Source organism: Paroedura picta, chromosome 1, assembly GCF_049243985.1.
Source record: "Paroedura picta isolate Pp20150507F chromosome 1, Ppicta_v3.0, whole genome shotgun sequence".
NCBI lineage: Eukaryota > Metazoa > Chordata > Lepidosauria > Squamata > Gekkonidae > Paroedura > Paroedura picta.
This window is the reverse complement of record NC_135369.1, coordinates 198,701,213-198,722,278: the sequence shown is the minus strand read 5'-3', so window position 1 is coordinate 198,722,278 and position 21,066 is coordinate 198,701,213. Positions and strand designations below refer to the sequence as shown.

Sequence of the window (21,066 nt, the reverse complement as noted above, 5' to 3'; positions counted from 1 at the left end):
GGCTGCCCAGCCACTCTGGCCCCACGTGTCCTCCCGAGAGTGGGGGGAAGGAGGGCAGTGGCCGGGCAAGGGGAGGGCTGGGCAAAACCTTTGAGAAATGGCCTGCTGGGGGCAGTAGTTAATGGCGTTGACGCTTTCTTGACACCTCGCAAGTGGGGACCCAGGTTGGTGGAGCAAGTTCTTCACTCCTCATGGTGTAGAAACAGGCACTGCACTGGACATGGCACCCCAACGTAGCCAAGCAGGATCAGTCCAATGGGAGACCACCAAGGCAGACTCTGAGGGGAAGGGAATGGCAAATGGCCTCTGCTTCACACTTGCCTTGAAAGCGCCTTGCTGAGGTTGCCATAAATTGGTTGCAACTTGATAAATGTTATGCAACATGTTCTGCTGAATTACTATGTGGGAAGGATCAAGCTGGGTGGCTGTGTGAGTGTCTGTAGCAGTAGAAAAGAGCAAGTGTCCAGGGGCACCTGAAAGACTATCAAGATTTTGGGCAGGGGGGGAGCTTTTGCGAGTCACTGGTCACTTCTTAACTTAGCTTCCATCCTGCCACCAATTTTGTTTGTCTTCAAGCTGCTCCTGGAACTCTTTGCTCTTTTCTACTGGGTGCAAAAAATGTGGCTGGGAAAAAGGGAGGCAGAGGAGAGCTCAGACAGAAAAGGGGAATGGTGTCCTTTGAGAGCTGGAAAGAGTGAAAAGTATATCACAAAGAAAACAGCGGAGGAACCCTGTCACTTGACATGTGACTTCACTCTATTTTGGAGGAGGAAGAAAGTGAATCTGTTGTGCCCGGAGTAATCCCACAGGGCTGGCATGGCTGCATGCATTGGCATGTGTCAAGTGAGTGGCGCCCAACAAAGGAACCTTTCACCAAGAGGAAGAAATCTCTGCCCCTCACGGACATATGCCTGCTGGTTTTCTAAAGCACCTGCTTTTCAAGAGCGGCCTAAGCAGAGTGGTGCATTGCCACTGTGTTAGTCACAAAGCACAGAACTAAGAGCTGCTTATTTTACCCTTGTCTTGTTAACAGTTCAGCAATTGGAGGTTGAATGAAAATATTTAATTCCTGAGGGGAATCTGGCCATATCATAAGGGACTGAAATAGAACCAGAAATCCCATCCTAAGAAGGGAGCCGTAAGCTGTTGTTTTAAGTATATTACTGCACAGGCCAGGGGCCCCTTTCCCTCTGTACTGTGCCAGGGCAGCCTTGATCATGCACATGGGCAATATCGAGGACTGCCTGCACACATTCCTTCTCTGTTGTGGTTCCTACCTAATGGAGTAGTCTATAAGAAGATCAGGAAGGTTCCTCCTCTTTGGCTTTCAAAAACTGAATTATTCAGGAGAGCCTTTCTGCACAGGCCATAGAGTTGTGCCGTGATTCACAGAGTTACTTGGATGAATGATTAGGGATGGTGATCTGTACAACTGTGCATAGTGGACAACCTTTCAATCAATGGACAACCTTTCCCGGCCTGAGTGCCACCTCCTCCCCACAATGTCTATCTCCTTTCCAATGTTGCTGCCTTTGCTGTATTCCACTCCCCACCCTGAATGGCTTGGGCCAGGAGGAGGCTCAGTTGCAAAAAAAAGGGGAAGTCCACAATTATTGATTCCACATTTAGAGCTCTGTATCCAAATCTTGGCATTTTCTTTTCCACTGCATATTCCATTTATACTATACGATTGTATATAGGAAAAGGCTGCTTTGAAGGGTGCTGGCAGGTGAATCATAGAATCATAGAGTTGGAAGGGGCCACACAGGCCATCTAGTCCAACCCCCTGCTCAACGCAGGATCAGCCCAAAGCATCCTAAAGCATCCAAGAAAAGTGTGTATCCAACCTTTGCTTGAAGACTGCCAGTGAGGGGGAGCTCACCACCTCCTTAGGCAGCCTATTCCACTGCTGAACTACTCTGACTGTGAAAATTGTTTTCCTGATATCTAGCCTATATCGTTGTACTTGTAGTTTAAACCCATTACTGTGTGTCCTCTCCTCTGCAGCCAATGGGAACAGCATCCTGCCCTCCTCCAAGTGACAACCTTTCAAATACTTAAAGAGGGCTATCATGTCCCCTCTCAACCTCCTTTTCTCCAGGCTGAACATTCCCAAGTCCCTCAACCTATCTTCATAGGGCTTGGTCCCTTGGCCCCAGATCATCCTTGTCACTCTCCTCTGTACCCTTTCAATTTTATCTACGTCCTTCTTGAAGTGAGGCCTCCAGAACTGCACACAGTACTCCAGGTGTGGTCTGACCAGTGCCGTATACAATGGGACTATGACATCTTGTGATTTTGATGTGATGCCTCTGTTGATACAGCCCAAAATGGCATTTGCCTTTTTTACCGCTGCATCACACTGCCTGCTCATGTTTAGTTTACAATCCACAAGGTGCTCATGGGAATTGTAGTCCACAGACATCTGGAGAGCCACAGTTTGGCCACCACTGCTTAAAATCATTTAATATACCATCAAATCTGTTTTTTCATATTTATGGTGAGAATATGAATTTGCTTCCATGCCAGGAGACTTGGTCTGGACCGTATCTTCAAATAAGATTTCAAATGTACAGTCCTGGGCAGAGTCCCGAGTCCAGGGTTTCCCAACATGGCTGTCATGCCCCCGCTGTCACCTCTCGTCTCCCAGGAGTTGCCATAGCAACCAGGGCCTGCAGCTGAGCCAGCTCTGGCAGAAGAGAGAGGAGCCTCTGAATGTGCGGCAGGGGAAAGCAGCACAAGTCAGCCAGTCTCTTCCCAAAAGGCATCTTTGGTGCAGCCACAGATGCATTCCAGCCCTGACAGGTCACCTGAACAATGCAGACGAAGCAGAAGGGTGGTGTTTGCTGAACAGCAAAGGAGCCAGAGACTGCAGGCATGCTGTCAAAGTAGCTGGGATAGCTCCTGGGGAGGATGAGTGAGTCATCCCCCAGGTGCAGCCAATTAGCTGGGCTGCTTTTAGGAAAGACAGCAGCACCTCTTCGGCGTGGATACAACCTATGCAGAAATCCTCCTGTCCGGCTTGGATTCCTTGCTCTCCGAATGTCTGACTCCCATCAGCTTCCCTGACTCCTGGCAAACGGCTTTTGACTATGCACCTGGTAACTGGACTGGCTTTGTTGAATCTATGCTTATGTGGACTCTGACCTTGGCTTTCCCTCGACTACTCTTTGCTTCGCCCTTAACTCTGCTTGCTTTGATTCCTAACGACTTGGACTGGACTTTGACTTTGCTCTGGTGTGGACTCCGGCTAGGCTCTGCAGCCCAGGCACCTCCTGCCACTGGGTGTCGCCAGCTAGGGCAGCAGGAAGTCTTTTGATTGGCCACAGGAGATTTTATGAGCTGTGCAGATTTTTTAAAAGATTGTGTGACTGACGGTAAGCTGTGGCAGCCATTTTGTGGTCACGTCCACCATGCTGTGTGAGAATTTCAAAGGCCTTTGCTTTCTCATAAAGGTTGGAGGACCCCTCCTCTAGTCTAATCTCCTGACGTCAACGAACATAAATGGGAAAGATTCTGCACAGGAATACAATAGTATGGATTTACTGCTTTATAGCACAGATTTACTGCAAAGCAGTTTTACCTGGATGTTGGGATTTTGCCCATTGATGTCTGCTTTGGAGAGGTCAGGGAAATTTGGGAGATCCAGAAGGAAAGACTGCGGTCCATCTCGTTGCAAAGATGTCTGCCCATTCTCCTGTCTGAATTGTTGCTTGACAATGTGAGCCCCTTGGGAGTCGGGGTAGCTCCTTCTGTCCTCTGGATTTAGAGTGAAGCTGGAGTCAGGAGACGAAAGGCTATCTGTATGGAGTGTGTCCTGGATGAATAAAAGCAAACGAAGCAAATGCAACATGAAACAAGAGTCTGTCTGGCATACAGCAACTGTCAAAACTCCTGAATATTGCAAATGATGAAACATTTGTCTGTTCCTCTCCCCCACACATCCGTTACCAAACACAACACATTCCTGGAAAAAGTCTTTTTCCCAGTGTGGGAGAATCATTCTGCTCTAACCTGCAGGCCAGATTCCACCTCTCCCTCTTGGTTTCCCCAAGACCTGGATGAGCTTTTCTCCCTTTCATTTCAACCTCTGTCACCACATGAACTTTGCAGGAATGGCCTACTGAAGGTTCAGAGATCTCAGCTTCCCATCCATGTTTTGTGTCTTTGCCTCTGTGTCTCCTGCTGCATGGAGACCACTTACTAACTTTTTCACCACTAGTCTCCACTTGCCAACTACCTATCCTCCTCTTCCTCTTCCTCTTGGTGCTCCTTTGAAGATAGTAGGTCCAAGAAAGTGGAAGTTTTATGTGGCACAGAGAACCATGACCAGGATCAAAACTTACAAAGCATTTCTTTAAAATATTCACAAACATACTTTTAGCACAGCACCAGATTGAGCAAGGTTCAAAAGAATAGGGTAAAATACAATGCCCTACCTGTTCTCTGTTGTTAAATATAAGGCAGGTTCCTTAGCTTAGAAAGTTACAGATTTTTCCATTACATTCAAGCCTCTTTAAAGTGTGCAGGCCAGCACATGGCAATGGTGGCCTGCTCCAGATGTTACTTAAGATTTCTGCCTGCTTTGATGGAATCAGTACCCAACAGTCCTTCCTCTCTCATCCCAGGACTTTTATCATACTTTCCCCACCCACTGACCAAGTCAGGCAGGGTCAAAGAAGCTTTGCTTGAAGTATCCAGATGTTTCTTTCTGAAGTTCTTCTAGGATTTAATGCCTCCAAATCTCAATACCCTGGGGAGGGGGGTTGACCATCCCGTTGTCTAGACCTATTAGCATTTGTACAGAGGCAGGGTGATGTAAATTTAGAAAGCATCCCTCCTTCCTGCCTGTTCTTTGCACACTCGCAAAGAATAAAAATAAACATTTAAAACTCAAAGTGAAGCTTTTACTCATTTTAAACCCCCAAAGAAAAAATGCATTTCTTCTCAACCAGGACAGCCACTAGAATTTTTACCAAGAACCTAAAGGCAGATTAATACAGGAGAAGTCTATCAGCAGCTAACAGCCATGGAGACCAAAGGGACTCTGCAGGTTCAGATGCAGTCAACCTCGAGGGAAGGTCTCTATCCTGTTGTTGGCTTTCCAGAGAAACTGGTTGGCAACTGGGTGAGACAGAATGCTGGACTATATGGACCACTGGTCTGATTCAGCAAGGCTTTTTGTGAGGCTCTTAGCGTCAGGAGTATGCCTCTGTTGTTGGACTGCCCTGTTGTTGGACTGCCAAAGGAACTGACTGGGTGAGAATGAATAATTGATCTGATCCAGCAGGGCTATTCTTATACTCTTACAGAGGCATGATATTTAAGGCAGGTATTGTTGAAGGTGCATTATGGTTTAGTCCTATGCTCTACTACTGTACACAAAACTAGTTGTAAACAGTGGCCATTTATACACTGGCGTTTTCCCACGATTTTGTAGTGCCTGTCCACGTTTTTTTTTCCTTTTCAATTCTGCATTTCCTCTTGATTTCACTGTGCACCTCCATTAGGTTTTATATTTCATTCTATGTAGGTTTTACTTCTTTCAGTACTCAGTTGCTGTTTCCCCAGGGTCTCAGGGAGTGCTATTGTGGCAGTTTTTCCACTTGCTTGGCTCCCAAGCCAAAGTTCATTCAAAAATATAAAGATTCTGTTAGCTTTCCATTAAGGTCTTCTCCTGCCCCCCAGAAGCCACTCCTCCACTGCCCACATTGAGGTTGTTCCTTCCACTCCACACTTTCTGCCATTCTGCCCTTTTACAGCCTGGCCATGACGCCAAAGAACACTACGACAAAATCATTAGCTTGATCTGTTTATCAACAATAAACCTTTAAAGCCATTTGTTGTTGTTGTTAGGTGCGAAGTCGTGTCCGACCCATCGTGACCCCATGGACAATGATCCTCCAGGCCTTCCTGTCCTCTACCATTCCCCGGAGTCCATTTAAGTTTGCACCGACTGCTTCAGGGACTCCATCCAGCCACCTCATTCTCTGTCGTCCCCTTCTTCTTTTGCCCACAATCACTCCCAGCATTAGGCTCTTCCCCAGGGAGTCCTTCCTTCTCATCAGGTGGCCAAAGTATTTGAGTTTCATCTTCAGGATCTGGCCTTCTAAAGAGCAGTCAGGGCTGATCTCCTCTAGGACTGACCGGTTTGTTCGCCTTGCAGTCCAAGGGACTCGCAAGAGTCTTCTCCAACACCAGAGTTCAAAAGCCTCAATTCTTTGACACTCAGCCTTCCTTATGGTCCAACTTTCGCAGCCATACATTGCAACTGGGAATACCATAGCCTTGACTAAACGCACTTTTGTTGGTAGGGTGATGTCTCTGCTTTTTAGGATGCTGTCTAGATTTGCCTAGATTAAAGCCATTATCCTACCCTAATAATGGCTGGTTTGACCCAGAATGTAAAACCTTCAGGAAAAAGCTAGTCAAATGTATGAGGCTGACCCGTCGTAGTAGAGAGGATGACAGTATGTTAGAGCTCATCAGATTAAGATCCCATTATAAGAGTCTCCTCTTATAGCTGACTATGCTAAACATACGTGGAACAAACTAAATCTGGCAGTAAAGGAGAAAAATGAGTCTCAATTCTGGAACCTTGTCTCTTTCAGGCTTGCAAAATCACCCCAACAGGTTGAAGCCCAAATATCTGGAAACACTTGGTTTACATATTTTTTGAAAACTTTTGGAGCCTGAACACCTTCTTCACCATCCACAGAATCAAATACCCAGGTTATTTCCATTTATTCTCTAAATTTACCAGCTTGGCCCCCAGTCACAGAGGCTGAAGTCAGAGGCCTTATTACATCCTTAAAGGTAGGTAAAGGTATCCCCTGTGCAAGCACCGATTCATGTCTGACCCTTGGAGCGACGCCCTCCAGCGTTTTCATGGTAGATTCAATACAGGGTGGCCTTGCCAGTGCCTTCCCCAGTCATTACCGTTTTACCCCCCCCCCCCAGCAAGCTGGGTACTCATTTTACCGACCTCGGAAGGATGGAAGGCTGAGTCAACCTTGAGGTGGCTGCTGGGATTGAACTCCCAACCTTATGGACAGACAGCTTCAGACAGCATTTCTGCCGCTTATCACTCTGCGCCACAAGAGGCCTTCGCCTCCAATAAATCACCTGGAGTAGACCTGATTCCACCTGATTTATTCAAAGCATTCCCTAACTGGTGGACCCCAGTCTTAGCCACTCAGATAAATGAATCAGGCATTTTCTCCAATGGCTGGAAGATGAGCATAGTGGTTCCTATCCACAAAAAAGGCAACAAGATCGACCCACAAAACTACCGCACCATTAGTTTACTAAATATTGCATCTAAACTCTATGAAAAATTCCTCCTACATAAACTAGAGGATTGGGCTGCTGACAACCATATCTTACACCCACACCAAGCAGGATTTAGAAGAGGCCATTCTACCATGGCCCTACGAGAGCTCTATATGCAGCTTTCATTGATTTAGCCACAGCTTTTGACTCCATTGACAGAGACAGACTCTGGTCAAAGTTGAGGGAAACTAATATCAATAAACGCCTACTGTTTCTCAGGCACCCACACAAAAATTAGGGTAGGTGCTTCAGGCTAACTAAAGAAATTGCAGTAAGGAAAGGGGTAAAGCAGAGGTGTGTATTAGCCCCTCTGCTTTTCAATATTTACATCAATGACATAGTGCAAAGACTATCGGGCCCAGAATTTGTACCCCCTTCTGTTGGTCAGCAAAAGGTTTCTACTCTGCTTTATGCAGATGACATGGTCCTGGTTTCCCTTACAAGAGTTGGTCTGAAAAAGCTACTTAACAACTTGGGTACTTATTGTAAGGAAGAGTCCCTCTCCATCAATTATGCAAAAACAAAAGTTGTGGTTTTTAGGAAATGACCAAAAAGATTTATTTGGAGTATACACAATATTCCTATAGAACAATGCAGTACATTTAAATATCTTGGAATCACTTATAGTGAGACCCTAAACTGGAATGCCCACCTTGCAACTATAAAGGCCTCTGGTCATTGGAGGCATTCTGAGATTTTACTACACCAGAGCCATTCTGAGATTTTACTACACCGATACCGGGCCGCAAAGGCCATCGTGCTGGGCCGCCAGCGGCCGCGCCGGCCTCCCCCCCCCTGCAGCGAGAGGGGGGGAAAGAGGCCGGCACGGCAGCCGGCGTGGCAGCTGGTGCGCCAGTGACACTAACGCGCACGCGCGGAACTGCCGCACATGCGTGTTTGCGCCCCCTGGTGGCCAAAACGTGCATGCGCGACAACTCTGCGCATGCGTGTTAGCGCGTTATAGGCAACTGCGGCAGCCGGGCCGCTGGCTCTCCCCCACCCCCGGAGGCGGTCCCCGACCAGATGAAGGTTGGGGACCGCTGCTCTATGGCATCGATATCTGGGGCTGGAAAGAACAAATAACCAACAGCTTGGAGCCCATTCAGAACTTTTTTTCAGATGTATCCTGGCTCTTCCAAAAGGGTCTCTCACAGCCCTGATGAGGGCAGAGCTTGGTTTCCCCTCACTCAAATCCCGTGCCTACTTAGCTATTCTGAAATCTTGGAAAAAAGACACAACAACCAAATCAGATTTTTTAAGCCATCAAAGTTTTAAGCTCTTATTGAGCATAGACAGGACTCGGTCTGACTTCTTTAGCTCCATTCTTTCATGCTATATCTTACCAGACGACTTACTGCATACATCAGCCAATATCTCTCATGTACGTGACTGGGTGCTTAAAGCTGATTCATTGATCACTCTTCAAGTCTCCTATCACAATCAGCCCCATGGTATAAAACAATTTAAAAAGATGACTCTAGAGCATCATATTTAGTAAACATAACAACACATAATCTTAGAATGGCCCTTTGCGGTTTGAAATGATGCCATCAGCCATGCTCTTTGGATGATATCTCCAAATACCCACAGCCCAACACCTGTGTATATGTGGAAATTCATCTGTGGAGGACCTGCCCCACTATGTTTTGGCTTGTCCCCTGTATGAACCCAGGGGCAAATTCCTTGCCAAGTTACTACCAAACTCACACCCCACTTCTGATTTTGATAAAGTCACCTATCTGTTATCAGATGTTGACCCCTATATTTCATATAGAGTAGCACTATTTGCTCTGGCTGCCAGTAAGATCCTAGCCAAAGTTTTATCCATATTTGCACCATATTGTTTTTATTATGTTTTGTAATGGCCTTTGGCTAAACACAATAAATGTTATCGTATCGCATCGTATATCTCTTTCTCTCTTTCTCTCTTCTCTTACTCTTTCTTTCTCTCACTCTTTCTATCACTGTGTTACTTTTCCTTTCTCTCTATTTCTCTCTGTACTTCTCTCCCCCTTTCTTCCCCTCTCTTCCCTTACTTCTGTCCCTCTCTTAATTTCTCTTTAATTTTCTCTCTTTCCCAGTAATTCTCTCTCTACATTGCTCCCTGCCCTTTCTATCTCTCTCTCTTATTTAGTTTCATTCCTTCTACCTATATTTCTGGCTGACACTCTCTTTCCCTTCTCTCCTTTCTTTTCTTCCTCTTTTTCTATCCTCTTTCTCTCTTTCTATCTCTCTTTCTTAAGCACTCTCTTCCTTTCTACCTCCCTCTCTACTTGCTATTTCTCCCCCTCCCACCATGCTAGTGCCTGTTGTATCAGCTACAACGGGCTTTAATTCTAGTATAAGCTTAAGAAAATAAGAGCTCTATCTCCTCATGGAGATAGAGTCCCAGTTAGATTTGCCAGATGTTTGGAAGTGGTTACTGGGCAATTGAACAGAGTCACCTGAAACTCAACCCCTCCAAGACAGAGGTCCTGTGGCTGAGCAGAAAGAAGGCAGATCAGGAAGCGTGTCTAACCAATCTGGCTAGGGTGCAGCTAAACATTGGCCTTGGCCAGAAATTTGGGTGTGATTCTGGATGCCTCCCTTTCTTTGGAGGCCCAGGTCACAGGTGTAGCCCACACAGCATTTTCCCATCTCCACCAGGCTAGGCTACTAGCGGCCTAACTGCCTTCGGACTGTCTGGCTACAGTGATCCATGCAATGATCACCTCCAGATTAGATTTCTGTAACTCTCTCTACATGGGGCTACCCTTATCTTTGACCTGGAAATTACAGCCAGTACAAAATGCATCTGTCAGGGTCCTCACTGGTACATCTTGGAGGGCCCACATTCAGCCTGTCCTGAAGCAGATGCACTGGTTGCCAGTTGTAGCCTGGATCAGATTCAAGGTTCTGGTATTAACATTTAAGGCCATCTACAGCTTGGGCCCTGCCTATCTGAGAGACCGCCTGTCTGCCTATGCCCCCCGCAGGGTTCTTCGTTCTGCAGGTTTGAATCTACTTGCGATCCCAGCCCCAGAGAAACGCACCTGGCCTCAACCCAGGTCTGGCCCCGACCTGGTGGAATGAGCTCCTGGAAGAGCTGTCTCAGTTCCGCAGGGCCTGCATAATGGAACTCTTCTGCAAGATCTTTGTTTGAGGCTGAGTTCTCTAGGGACAACTGGGGCCCATCCTCCAGCCAGTGCTATTACATTCTCTGTATCCCGTACGTGTGGTGGCTTGATTGTAAATTGAGGAAGATATGGGGGATTGTGCTACCATTTTAGGTGGTTATGGGTTTTATGGGGTTTTATGGAATTTTAACGAGGGATTGTGATTTATTTTATTGGGGTTTATTTCTGCTTTGCATAACCTGCCACAAGTCGCCGGAGAGTGGCGGGATAGAAATCTAAGAAATAAATAAAAGAGAAATAAAAGAGAAACCATGTTGGACCAAGCCAAAACCCTGGTGTCCTCAAGAGATCCATATGTCAAAGTATATTCTTAGAAACCAATGCATCATACAAGATTTATTTATTTATTTATCATACTTCTATACCGCCCTCCCTGGAGGCTCAGGGCGGTTTACATTATAACAGAGAACAATACAGTCTGTAGAACATGTATAACTGATAACTAATAATTGTAACCAAATAACAACACAGTATAACAGTAAACAATATAGTAATACAAACAGGTCCAGGGCTTATTGATGGGATTCTGAGGGGGGGGGGGAGCAGGGGCCCTTGGTCGCTGATTGATTATGTCTGGTCTCGGCCAAATGCCTGGTGCAGGAGCTCCTTTTTGCAGGCCCTGCAGAACTGTTTAAGATACACATGAACAATGCCGTTCATTAACCTGAACGTGAATATGAAGAACAATTTTGCCTGCAAATACATATTGGCAAGATAGTCGGTTTGGTCCTCTTTTCTATATTTTGTGGGTCAAAAACTTACAATTTATACACAAAGGCACCGCTAACAAGAGGGACTCTAAGCACATGCTTTGGATACTTTGGTGTGAATAGAAAATATAATTAGTAGCCAAGGTTCATTCTCCTATCTGCCAATTAGATTGAACCATATTTGTCCAGCCTACTCATTTCAATAGGTGGCTGTACTGGTCTGCAGTAGAACAGCTAGTTCTGAGCCCAGGAGCATCTTGTTCCCTGCACCCATAACCAGGGTTGCTGCGAGGACTGACAAGAAGCAGGTTGGCTGGAGCAATGGAACCATTAAAATGGGTTTCATTAATCATAGCTTCTTGCAAGTTATTATTTCACTGCACATTTTCCATTCTGAAATTAATGTCAGCAATTGGGCTCCTGATAATAAACTGGTACTTATTTGACAACTAAAAAGCTACCGATGAAGGAAGTATCTTGGCTTCTAAACTGACTTGTTGCCTAGTTTTTCTAAAATAGCCCTGGCTAGCCAGCTCAAAGAAGCCCAAAGTGGGAAAAGGAAGGCCTGTTCACAATCCACTGTCCAGGTGGCCAGAGCACTCGGATGCCGTCCTCTAGGTGGGACCGGAGAATACCCTAGAATTACAGTTCATCTCCAGGCTACACAGATCAGTCCCCCTGGGGAAAATGGATGTTTTGGAAGAGGGACTCTATGACATTGTGCCCCACTGAAGTCCCCTGAAATCTCAAGGCTGCATCCCCACAACTCCAGGAGTTTCCCAAGGAGGGTGTGGCAGCCTTCCAGGGACAGCTGGTTTATCATGCAATGTTTACCCAGTCTCTAGACTACTGAGGGCCGACCTGAAGTGTGATTGTACACAGCCCCTCCCAGCAAAGGCAGCAGACTCCTGCCACACAGTAGAAGCCCCTCGCTTTAAAACTAATGCACGCCTCCTCCTTCCGACATTCTTCAGGTCCTCACACTCTCCTCGGCCTATGCTCTATTGTTGCAAAACCAAAGACGGACTGCTGGTTCCAATACAGTCCCTAAGAAAAGAGCAAGCTCCCTACATTTACCACCTGACTGCATTCCCTTTAAACGGAGAGCTCCGTGGTGCTTTTTCAAAGAGCTATCACAGGCATAGATCTTCTTTACAGGACACCGCTTACAATCAACGGTTCTGCAACTTAAAAAATAAAGGGGGAAAAAGCGACAAACAACTAGAAGCACCTAGAAAGAATCCCCATGAGGTGAACATTCCTCCTTCAAAAATATTGCTGTGGTTACCGCCTTTTAAAAACACTCGGGACATTTCAGCGTTCACATACCTTTGGGCTATTTCGTTTATTCCCACCAATTAAGTGGTTACATTATGAACTAGGTTGTGTGATTAATGTTCAGTGGGCAGAACATCTCCAAAACAAGAACCTGAAAAGTTTAAAATTTGGTGTTCAAGAAACAAAGTCCAACGTAAAACAGCAACCCTTTCCCTAGTTGACTCACATCTACTCTGAACCTCTACCCTTAAAATCCACCCACCGAAAAACAGATCCCCCCCACAGTGTCTTCTAATTTTCAGACAATATACTGATATATAATGCTTGGAATCCCTACACAAGCAGGGCCTTGCTGTGAAAAACAACCCTAGTGAACTCTTTGGTTTCTAATCTGAACTGCATGGACCAAATAACGCTTGAGATCAGCAGCATGTAAGACCGCCAGAATATTTGTCTTCATTCACAACAAGACATTTAATCTGTCCTTGTTACAGAGCCACTTTAACATTTGCAGATGCTACATCTCTGTGGAGCCATTGCAGGCTTTGAGGTTAATGAAGGGCATGCACTTAGAAGCATAAAAAACTTTCCCCAGAACCATATAAAAGGTGTCCCTTTGGGCCTGATCAACACAGAGAATGAAGACAGATGGTGCAGTCTAAGGCTGATGGCAGAGCTATATTCTATGTTGCAGTGAAAAGTGGTGTGAACAGATTTGATGGCCTTGGAAAGCAGCAAATGGATGCTGAAACTATTTCAATCACATTTTCACATGTACATAAGAGCCCACTTGCCCAGCATCCTGTCTCACAGTGGCCAACTAATTCCTCTGGGCAACGAACAACAGGGCATGGAGGCTGAGGCCTTCCCCTGATCTGGGATTCAGAGGTTTAGATCTCTTCCTGGATCTGGGATTCAGAGGTATAGTGCCTCTGAATGTAGAGGTTCCCCTCAGTCACAGTGGTGAGTAGCCATTGAATCTATCTAACCCCCTTGTAAAGTAGTTTATTCCTTTAGTCAACACTACATTCTCTGTCCATGAATTCCACATTTTAGCCAGTCTGTGTAAAGTAGTATTTCCTTTTGTCCATCCTGAACCGACTGCCCACCATTTTCATTGGAGTTCTAGTATTTCAGGCGAAGGAGAGAAAGTTTTCATTGTCAACTCTCTCTACCCCATGCATCACAATCTAGGCCCTCACCAAGACAGGCCAGAAAGCCACTGGGAAGCGGCAGGACACCGATTCCCAGTGGATTTCTGTAAAGACAGTAAAGACAAAGACCTTCCCCTCGGGCCTAGAAGCACACCCGGGGCCTCAATCAGGGCCAGAGCATTCTCTGTCCTGGCCCCCACCTGGTGGAACGAGCTCCCAGAGGAGGGCCCTGACAGAACCTAAACAGTTCCGCAGGGCCTGCAAAAGGGAGTTCCTCCACCAGGCATTTGGTTGAGGTCGACCCAAACCATCGCTTCCAATAGGCCCCCAAGCTCCCCCCCCCACTACGACTGACTACGACTGACACTAATCAGCCTTACCCACTGGGTCCCAGTAAGAGTGGAGCTGAGGCTCTTGCAATTTCTATCTTCTAATATTGTTGTTATAATCATGTTAATACTGTTATGACCTGTTACTATATGTTATCTTTTCCGGTTTCCTGTAAACTGCCCTGAGCCCTCGGGGAGGGCGGTATATAAATATAATAATTAAAAATAAAAAATAAAATAAAATAAATTGCGGCAAGTTCTTAAAGAGATGGGAATACCAGAATACTGATTGGTTAAAAATTTAGAAAGGAGTTCGTCAAGGCTGTATACTGTCACCTTGCATATTTAGAATCATAGAATCATAGAGTTGGAAGGGGCCATACAGGCCATCTAGTCCAACCCCCTGCTCAAGGCAGGATCAGCCCTAAGCATCCTAAAGCATCCAAGAAAAGTGTGTATCCAACCTTTGCTTGAAGACTGCCAGTGAGGGGGAGCTCACCACCTCCTTAGGCAGCCTATTCCACTGCTGAACTACTCTGACTGTGAAAATTTTTTTCCTGATATCTATCCTATATCGTTGTACTTGAAGTTTAAACCCATTACTGCGTGTCCTCTCCTCTGCAGCCAGCAGAAACAGCATCCTGCCCTCCTCCAAGTGACAACCTTTCAAATACTTAAAGAGGGCTATCATGTCCCCTCTCAACCTCCTTTTCTCCAGGCTGAACATTCCCAAATCCCTCAACCTATCTTCATAGGGCTTGGTCCCTTGGCCCCAGATCATCTTCGTCGCTCTCCTTTGTACCCTTTCAATTTTATCTACGTCCTTTTTGAAGTGAGGCCTCCAGAACTGCACACAGTACTCCAGGTGTGGTCTGACCAGTGCTGTATACAATGGGACTATGACATCTTGTGATTTTGATGTGATGCCCCTGTTGATACAGCCCAAAATGGCATTCGCCTTTTTTACCGCTGCATCACACTGCCTGCTCATGTTTAGTTTACAATCCACAAGTACCCCAAGGTCTCATTCACACACAGTGTTACCTAGAAGTGTATCCCCCATTCAGTAGGCATGCTTTTCATTTTTCTGACCCAGATGCAGAACTTTACACTTATCCTTATTAAATTGCATCTTGTTCTCATTTGCCCATTTTTACATTGTGTTCAGATCTCGTTGAATTCTGTCTCTATCTTCCGGAGTATTTGCCAGTCCTCCCAATTTGGTGTCATCTGCAAACTTGATGAGTAGTCCCTCCACCCCCTCATCTAGATTATTAATAAATATGTTAAAAAGTACCGGGCGGAGCACCGAGCCCTGAGGTACCCCGCTACTCATCTCTCTCCAGTCCGATGAAACACCATTGACAACAATTCCCTATCCACTTAACTATCTGAAAATCCAGATTGCAGTCCGTCAATTTATCCATCAGAACATCATGGGGAACCTTGTCAAAAGCTTTACTAAAATCCAAATAAATGACATCAACCGAATTTCCACGATCCAGCAAACCTGTTACTTGGTCAAAAAAGGAAACCAGGTTGGTCTGGCAGGACCTGTTGGAGACAAATCCATGCTGACTTCCTTGGATCACCAAATTGTCCTCCAGATGTTTGCAGATCGCTCCCTTTAATATCTGCTCCATTATGATGTACAAGGGCTGTGCAAGTTCTCTGGAAAGTTCTTTGAGCACTCTCAGGTGTATTTCATCCAGCCCCTGGGATTTGAACTCATCCAGTGCAGCTAAATGCCTCTTGACAACCTCTCTATCCATGTTAACCTGCCACCCAGACACTATCCTTTGGCTACTGCCATCTCTAGATGTGCCTAAACACTTTGACCTGTAGGAAAAAAAACAGATGTAAAATAGGCACTAAGCCTTTCTGCTTTCTCTGCATCTTCCGTTAGAGTTTGTCCATCTGCACCCAACAGTGGGCCTATTGCCTCCTTCACTTTACGTTTGCTCCTCACATAACTGAAAAATCTTTTCTTGTTACAATGGGCTTCCCTGGCCAATCTTAGCTCACTCTCAGCTTTGGCCTTTCTGATGATTGATCTACAGTGCCTAGTAACCTGTAGGTACTCTTCTTTAGAGCTCTGTCCTTCCCTCCATTTCCTGAACATTTCCCTTTTCTTTCTTAGTTCCTCTTGAAGTTCTCTGTTCATCCAAATAGGCTTCTTAGAGCTCATGCAGTGTTTTCGTCTTTCTGGGATAGTCATTGATTGAGCATGCAATAGCTCTTGTTTGAGTAGCGCCCACCCTTCACATGCTCCCTTCCCTTCCAGCATTCTCGTCCATGGTATGACACTCATCATGTCTCTGAGTTTATTAAAGTTTGACCCTCGTTGACCCTTGCACCTACTCTGCAAGGGCCTGAAATCTATTCTGGATTCTGGAGCTATTCTGGAGCTCCAAAGGCCCCGAGAACTGTCTCACTCTATGCCGCTGAGTCTTTTTCCGAACTGTCTGCAGAGGCTCCGTAGTGAGGTCAATCTCCTTATCCTCTTCAGGACTGGTTGTATCCTCTTTATTCCGAGTTGCACGGCTTGGTTTATGAACTCCTCCCCTTTCTTACTTTGGGTCAGAGTAATAATGCTGTCTTCTAATCCCCTAATCCTTTCCTCCAAAAGTCTTACCAGTTTACACTTGGGGCAGATGTAGCCCATCTTGTCTTCTGGGAGGCTTATATGTGGAGCACATCATGAGAAAGGTGGGGTTAGATGAGTCACAAATTGGGATCAAGAATGCAAGGAGAAATATCAACAACCTCAGATATGCAAATGATACCACTCTAATGGCAGAAAGTGAAGAGGAACTAAAAAGCCTTTTGATGCAGGTGAAGGAGGAGAGTGCAAAAGTTGGCTTGAAACTCAACATCAAGAAAATGAAGATCATGGCATCTGGCCCTCTCATTTCCTGACAAATACATGGGGAAGAAATGGAGGTAGTGACAGATTGTATTTTCCTGGGCTCCAAGATCACTGCAGATGGGGACTGCCCCTTTGGCTGGCCGAGGCCCCGGTGACGAGCAGCCGGGGGGGGGGAGGCCTTGGCCCGGCCAAAGGGACAGGACTGCCTCTTTGGCCGGGCTGAGGCCCCAACGACGAGGAGAGGCTGGGGGGAGGCCTTGGCCTGGCCCAGGGGACAGCCCTTGGGCCGGGCCGAGGCCCCGCCGTCCAGTGGGAGGCTGGCGGGGGAGCCTGACCCAAGCCTAGCGCAACTTCCTGCTCCAAACACCCACCCTCACACCTATGTTTACCCTGCCCTCTTCCCCCACCCCCTCACAAATTCCCTTCCTTACCCCCCTGCCCCATCCTCTTTCCTTTCGCCTTCCTACCTTTGTCTCTCACTCTCTCTCTCTGCCGTGCTCCACCGCCACTCTCTCCCAAACACCCACCCAGCCAACTCTTTCCCCGCCACCCCACCCCTCACAACTCGTCCCCCCCTCAACCACCCAGCGGACCCTTCAACTCCCCGTGCCCTCTCCTTCCCCTCCTGCCCCTTTCATTGCACCTCCCTCCTTCCATTTCTCTCTCTCCTTTCTGTCTCTCTCTGCCTCTGTCTCTTTCTCTCCCTCTCGCTTGCTCTCTTCCTGTCTTCCTGTCTTACTTTCTGTCTTCCTTTCTTTCTCCCTTCCTTTTATCCATCCAGCTATCCCTTTATCCCCTATCTCCCTCCCATCCATTCATTTCTCTTCTGCCTTTCTTCCTTCCTTCCTTTCTCCCATTGCTTACTCTCCTTTCTCCCCTTCTCACTCTTTTTCTCCCTTTCTCTATGCCTGCCTGCCCTCCCTCCCTCCCTCCAGTGTTCTGGTCACTGCATCTTTCTCCTCCCTCCCTCCCTCCCTTCAAACTCAGGACTTCTCAGCCAAACATTCCACCATCACACCATGCTAGCGCCCGTTGTTTTTCAACGTACAATGGGCTTAAGTTCCTAGTTTTTATATAATATTTTAGACAACTTCTAAGTCAAAATTTGTTGCCTGTTTGCATACTGACATTGTCCTTCATCCACAGGAGACTGGAATGGGGGAGAAAGAGGAAGAACTGCTCAGTCCCATCAGAATCAAGGGGATATTATGCATGGCAGGAAACATTGCAAAAAGTCTTGAAAAAAGACCCTGCTCAGCTTCAGAGACCCAGGTCAGCTTTGGGCCCTCCAGATCAAGGCTCTCTGTGTTTAGTGTATTTTGGTATGAGGCAGGGACAATGGATTGAGTTTGGTAGCAGCAAAAAAGATTCAGGGCCACTGTCGAATACTCACTTTGGGGGAGAGAGCAGTGTCTTGCCATCTGGCAATTTGACCTCAGCTGCCAGTTTGCTGAGACTTTTTAAATGTCTTTTTTCAAGACTTTTTGCAATGTTTCCTGCCATGCATGTTCCCTTGATTCTGATGAGACTGAGCAGTTCTTCCTTTCTCCCCCATTCCAGTCTCTTGTGGATGAAGGACAATATCAATATGCAAACTGGAAACAAATTTTGAATGAAAAGTGAGAGACCACCAATGAAGTCCAGGGTTGCTATGCAGAGGGCAGGCAATGGCTAACCACCTCCGCTTGTCTCTTGCCTTTAAAAGACTTTGGAGTTGCCATAAGTTGGCGGCCACTCAATGTCACTTTTTGCCACCAAACATTCTTTTGTATTTAGATGAAGAAGAATGTGCCATTGAGCCACAGCCAAATCCTGGGGCATTCCAGGCAAGAGACATTCACAAGCAGTTTGCTATTGTCTCCCTCTGCATAGTGATCCTGGACTTCCTTAGTGGACTCCCATCCAAGGACTAACTTTGGTTAGCTTCTAAGAATAGGTAAGAGCAAGCTAGCTTGGGTCATCCAGTTCAGGATAGAGGTGGTCTACCACTGCTTGCATCTGTGTAGGAACTCCAGACTTCCGTGGTGGTCTCCCATCCAAGTACTAACCAGGGTGACCCAGCTCAGCTTCTGGGATCTGACAAGCTCCAGTTAAGCTAGGCTCTTGGGGCTGCTGTTACCTTTTTAAACACACCCTAATTTGTCTCACTCTTTTCCTCATCCATTTGTCAAAAAACTCTGATAACCTTCTGAAGCACGGTGGTTTCTCCTCAGGGTAAAGGCTGATGATTGGACAAGGTAGCCCAGAATAGCTGTAACAATCTGGGTGTGTGCCTTGAGAACTTTTAGAAGTGGTGGTGGGGAGTTTCCAAGAAGTAGATTTACATGAAATGTTGATAGATTTGCAGAAGCGTTAATCACTTAGTAATAATTAATTATATGACCCAGAGTGCAATTTGCAAACAGCTGCAAGCACATATTGCCAGAGAACCAACTTGGTTAGAAATATCCTAAGCTTGGGAGAACAACCTTTCCAAGCAAGCATCTGGTTCTCACCACTTGATTTTAGAATGAGAGGCAATATACTGATGCTCCATACCCTCTATGGTTATCTACCTCAATAAAATTCCCAAAAGTACCACTCCCTGTTTCTTCCATACTGAAGACATCCCCTGATCCACACTCCTGTTCTTTCCAGTCTCCAAGCACTGGGTTTTATTTATTCTTGGTCTGGAGAGGGACCTCAGAAGGGTGGAAGACCAGAGTCCACCTTCCAAGGCAGTCAGAAAAGAGGTTTAATAGCAGGATATCTCCAAGTGCCACCCTATATGGAGGGCATGATTTACTTGCATGTTCCCAGGTACAGGGACATGGATAGAATGACCAAGGGAATGGCCAAGGAATGTGTTAGATCTGTGATGGATCTTGTGGGTCAATGACTCACAAACACTGGAATCATTGCAGCTCTTTATTGGTGCCAGAACAAGAAGTACTAAGACTACACTGAATCCCCCCCCCCCCCGCCAGAAAACCCCAACTTATATACAGTTAGCGAACAATACATCTCCTGGCCATGCGCACCATTGGCTAGAATGCCAAAGATTGATTTAAGCTGATTGAAGCACAGCACTGAGATCCTGGCTGGGCATTGGTTTATAACATGCTCACTTCGGTCCTACCTCAGACCTTAAGCTCAGTCCTCCGAAGGATTGTTAACAGAGCCACAAACATAACAGAATGGCATGTATTCACTGTCTAGGGAAGGTCCATGACTAATGGGTTTGGTCTTCAACTGTAATTGTTTTGAGTCATTCAAGCTGGTCATCCCCTGATAAGGGGAACACGGCACAATCTGTAGCACTACCCTGCACAAGGCTGCAAAACTGTGCCCACTTCCTTCCAAGTGAGCCCGCTTGAAACCTGGGGAACTAATTTTCTAATGAACCTGTGCAACGGGCTCCATGCTTCAGGTCAGCATTAAAAGTGGAAAGCAGGTTTGAAAAGGCCAAAAGGTACTACCCTATGGCAAATGCTATAAAAAGTGACAGCTGTATTGTTAATTGAGTTCATAAATGTGCAATATCTTCATGCTATAAAAAATTTTTTTTTGGCTTAGCACCAAATTCATTTCAAAAGTTCACACAGTGGTAGCATTTTTCAGAACCTCTGTAGTAAAGAAAGGGAAATATAAGTAAAAGTATTTTTGTTTTTTGTTCGTTTTTTAAGGGAAGATACAAGATTTAAGATGCACCTCACTCAATTCTGCATCCATTACTCTAGCATTCAGAGTTCTTCCTCATGGGAGAAAGGAGGGGCTATGCTTTTCAGATGCCCACAGCCTAAGAACATGTTGGATCAGGCCAAGGGCCTGTCCAGTCCCACATTCTGTGTCACACAGTGGCCCAAACCCACAGGACATCAGGAGGTCCATCAGTGGGGCCAGGACTCCAGGAGACCGCCTGCTCTTGCCCCCAACCCCCAGTGCCAAGAATCCCGAGCATCACTGCTCCAGACAACGTTCCCTCTATACCTTGTGGCTAATATCCCCTGATGGATCTCTACCCCATAGATAGGTGGCATATCTAAAATTCATACTTGGCTCCTGAGCCACTGAGAATCACAGCATTAACCTATAAAGATGCCTTATACTTAATCAGACCCTGTGGCTAATAATCACTTGCAGACTTCTGTGTTCATCCAGTCCCCTTTTAAGCCTAAACATTTTACAGATGTCTTCAGTAAATAAAAATAAAAATAATGACAGACTTGTCACTTTACA

At 46.2% G+C, this 21,066-nt stretch overlaps 1 protein-coding gene across 1 annotated transcript in view; it reads right to left on the bottom strand.

The window, feature by feature from the left end:
- The window catches only part of ISM1 (isthmin 1), a 62,713-nt gene that overhangs the window by 24,708 nt on the left and 16,939 nt on the right, over positions 1-21,066 (bottom strand). Inside the window, exon 2 of the mRNA XM_077316131.1 lies at positions 3,584-3,817. Coding sequence (XP_077172246.1) covers positions 3,584-3,817 — 234 coding nt within the window. The remainder of the gene's footprint in view (positions 1-3,583; positions 3,818-21,066) is intronic.